The 3,152-nt window shown below is 56.0% G+C and overlaps 1 protein-coding gene across 2 annotated transcripts; it reads left to right on the top strand.

Annotated features, from left to right (window-relative positions):
- Positions 1–282: 282 nt before the first annotated feature.
- On the top strand, positions 283–1,811 carry LOC127310257 (probable BOI-related E3 ubiquitin-protein ligase 3). Of its 2 annotated transcripts, XM_051340943.1 has the most exons (4): positions 283–469; positions 585–697; positions 800–1,044; positions 1,138–1,811. In XM_051340943.1, exons 1-4 carry the CDS (start codon positions 405–407, stop codon positions 1,669–1,671), a joined length of 957 nt encoding a protein of 318 aa, XP_051196903.1. In that variant the 5' UTR covers positions 283–404; the 3' UTR covers positions 1,672–1,811. The 2 variants fall into 2 exon arrangements, with proteins under 2 accessions (XP_051196903.1, XP_051196908.1); XM_051340948.1 differs by lacking the exon at positions 283–469 and having other exon boundaries at positions 476–697.
- Positions 1,812–3,152: the final 1,341 nt, after the last annotated feature.

Genomic DNA, 3,152 nt, shown 5'->3' with positions numbered 1-3,152 from the left:
CGTTGCGGATTGAGATCCGGTGACATGCCCATAGCATGTCACCAATGAACAGTAACTGTGACATGCATCTAGTTTTTGGCCGTTGGATCCAAACTCGATGGACAGATGAACATGAATAGGACTATGCTACAGTGTACGTGCTACAGGAACGGGCACAGTGACGCGCTACAGTACTTAATCTGGTCCGCTCGTTTTTGATCCAACGACCCATAGTGCATGTCACCGCACTGTTCATCGGTGACATGCCATGGGCATGTCACCGGATCCGTGTGCGTCCGTTGCCCCCTCGCCGCAACTCTCTCTCTCTCTCTCTCTCTCTCTCGCCCTCCACCGCTTCCTACCGCCATTCCACCCAACCCAACCTCTCCCCCCACGCGCCTGGCGCCTCAAATAATTCGCTGGCAATGGCAGCGGTGCGGCCGTGCTATAGCAGTCACGGGCAATCGCGCCTCTTCCACGGCGCCTTCAGGTACTACTAGTCGCCGTTGCAGCTGCTTTAATCGTCTCCGATGTGATCGTCGGTCGGGCCGTGCTGGTCGTCTCATCGATCGAATGGGTGATTTGGGCGTCTGTGTTGTGCGCAGAGGTGGCGCCGCGCCGATGGAGCCGCACAAGGAGATGGTAGCGCTAGCGCCGCCACTGCAGGAGCATCAGCATCAGCCTCCTCTGTTCTTGGATTACTCCCACGGAGATGGAGGTACTCATAGCATCAGTTTTGTTGTTCTATTAGACAAGGATTTGGTTGTGTGTGACTGTAAAGATTCAGGCGATTGAATTGTTGGCTTTGATGCTGTCGCAGATGGCAGCCACGGCCGGAAGCGGCCGCGCGAGACCGAGGCACCGCCGCCGTCGCGGCTCTTGTCGCTGCAGACGCCGCAGGGTTCTCCGCGGCAAAGGATGATAAGCCTGGCGCAGCTGCAGAGGCGGCCAGCGACGACGGGCCTGCGGCTCGACTTCGACGACGGAGGCTCAGAGCACGCGGCGTGCACATCGTCGTTCGACGACCAGTACACGGCCGAGATGGACCGGCTGATCCAAGAACACGTGAGGATCCACGCGCTCGCCTGTTTCATGGTCACTAGTGATTGACACGGGGATTGATGTGATGACGACGATGAGCTCGTTGTTAATATGTAGGCGGAGAGACTCCGGCGCGCGCTAGCTGATACGGGGCGTCGGCACAGCCGCTCCTTGCTCTGCACAGCGGAGGCGTTGGCGGCGCGGCGGGCGCGGGACAAGGAGTCAGAGGCCTCGAGGGCGGTGCGGCGCGGCGCCGAGCTGGAGGAGCAGCTGGCTCGGCTGAGGGAGGACGCGGCGGCGTGGCAAGCGAAGGCAATGGCCGACCAGTCCACGGTGGCCGGTCTCCACGCGAAGCTGCAGCGGGCGCAGGCGAGGAGCGGCAAGGCCGCTGAACAGGACAACAACAACGCGGCGGGTGCAGCAGACGACGCCGAGTCCGGCTTCGTCGACCCGGACAGGGTGGTGGAGCTGGTCGCGCCGCCGTTGCACAGGCCGTGCCGCGCGTGCCGTCTGCGGCCGGCCTCCACCGTGCTGCTCCCGTGCAGGCACCTCTGCGTGTGCGGCGCGTGCGAGCCCGCCGTATCGGCCTCCGCGGCCTGTCCCAGGTGCCGCTGCCCGGTCACCGGCAGCGTGCAAGTCTTCTTCTCTTGACGCATGATGCCAAAAGGAAACTACTTGTCCCTTAAAATGGCCGCTGAACTAGTAAAATCAGAACCATGGAGAGTTGTTCAAGATTAGGGTGCAAATTTCCACGTTTGCTAATCGACTAATCCCTCCATGATCACTTCACATCTAGCTTACCTACCGATTCTAATTTTTTGAACGGAATTGCTTCGCACACGATAATTCATGTCCGATCCTTGTACGATACTTCCTCCAGCTCGTGCTAGTTAGGCTCGTGCTAAATCCAGCCCAAACCCGCAATATTGCCCAAGCCCATCGAAATCTGTGACTCCACCTCTTCCCCCTCTTCAAAATGAGTGTAGAATAACTAGCAGTTTGTCAGGACATCTCCAACGGGGTGATGCAAACGGACGTTGAGCGATCGTTTGCATCCGCCGTGATCGAAAATGCGTCTGGGTCCTGCTCCCGCGGGGCGACGCAAAGTGACCGGGCCGTCCACGGCGACGCAAACCTGACCCAAATATGCGTCAGGTTTGCGTCTCCGTGGACGCTCCGCGGTCGCGCCGAGCATCCTCCTTTTCTTACCCGATCCCGCATGTTAGGGACAGCGAAATCGAGCACTTCGATTTGCTTACTTTAACCCTTCTTTGCTGCCCTAGTGCGACGCCACCACCCCAACCCCACCCGCCATCGTCCCGCCGCACCGCCACATTACTCGTTGTCGGCTCGGTTCTCACCGCGCGGGAGAGCAGGATAGTAGTCGGGGTAGGCTCCACAGGAAATACTTCCACCGCATCGATTCGGTGTTCAAGGAAAAAACGTTCCGACGCCGGCACAGGATGTTGAGGGACCTGTTCCTACCAAAAATGTTCCGCAGCTATTCGCATGCTATCATATGTAATGGCTGCTAATATATTCGATGAGTATCTTCGAATGGGTGAGAGCATCTGCCTTGAGTCCATGTACAGGTTTTGCCGAGCCGTGATTACCGTGTTCGGACAACATTACTGTAGGGAGCAAACTCTTTATTTTGTTGTTTTCAAACATCCTAATTCATGCTGACGGAAAATGCCTCGGGTCGCTGGAGGCACCCAGGGTGCAAACTGACGCGTGGACAAAATCGGTCATTTTCGCGTCCGCGGAGCGACGCAAACAGAGATACGCAGATAATTTGGCGTACCAAGGATACAGCAAACTGTGATCGCAAAAAAGATAAAGAAAACAAAAGTAAAAAATAATGATTATTTGGCAAGTGGGGCCTACCAGAAGAAGAGAGCTGGGCCGAGACTTGGACCCAAACCAAAATTCGTGTTTGCCTCCCGTTGCCTCACGCGAGTAACATTGCATCCACCTAGGATCGTACGAATATCGGACGAAGTTTATCGTACGTATAGCAGGACTCTTTTTTGAAAACTATTCTGAGTAGTAGTAACTACTACTGTACTTCAGAAGTCTGTTAGGATTATAAAATTTTGAGCTAAATACATGAGTAGTCCTAATAGTTATAC

This window comes from Lolium perenne, chromosome 1 (assembly GCF_019359855.2).
Source record: "Lolium perenne isolate Kyuss_39 chromosome 1, Kyuss_2.0, whole genome shotgun sequence".
Classification (NCBI taxonomy): domain Eukaryota; kingdom Viridiplantae; phylum Streptophyta; class Magnoliopsida; order Poales; family Poaceae; genus Lolium; species Lolium perenne.
This window is presented reverse-complemented; position numbering and strand designations above follow the sequence as displayed.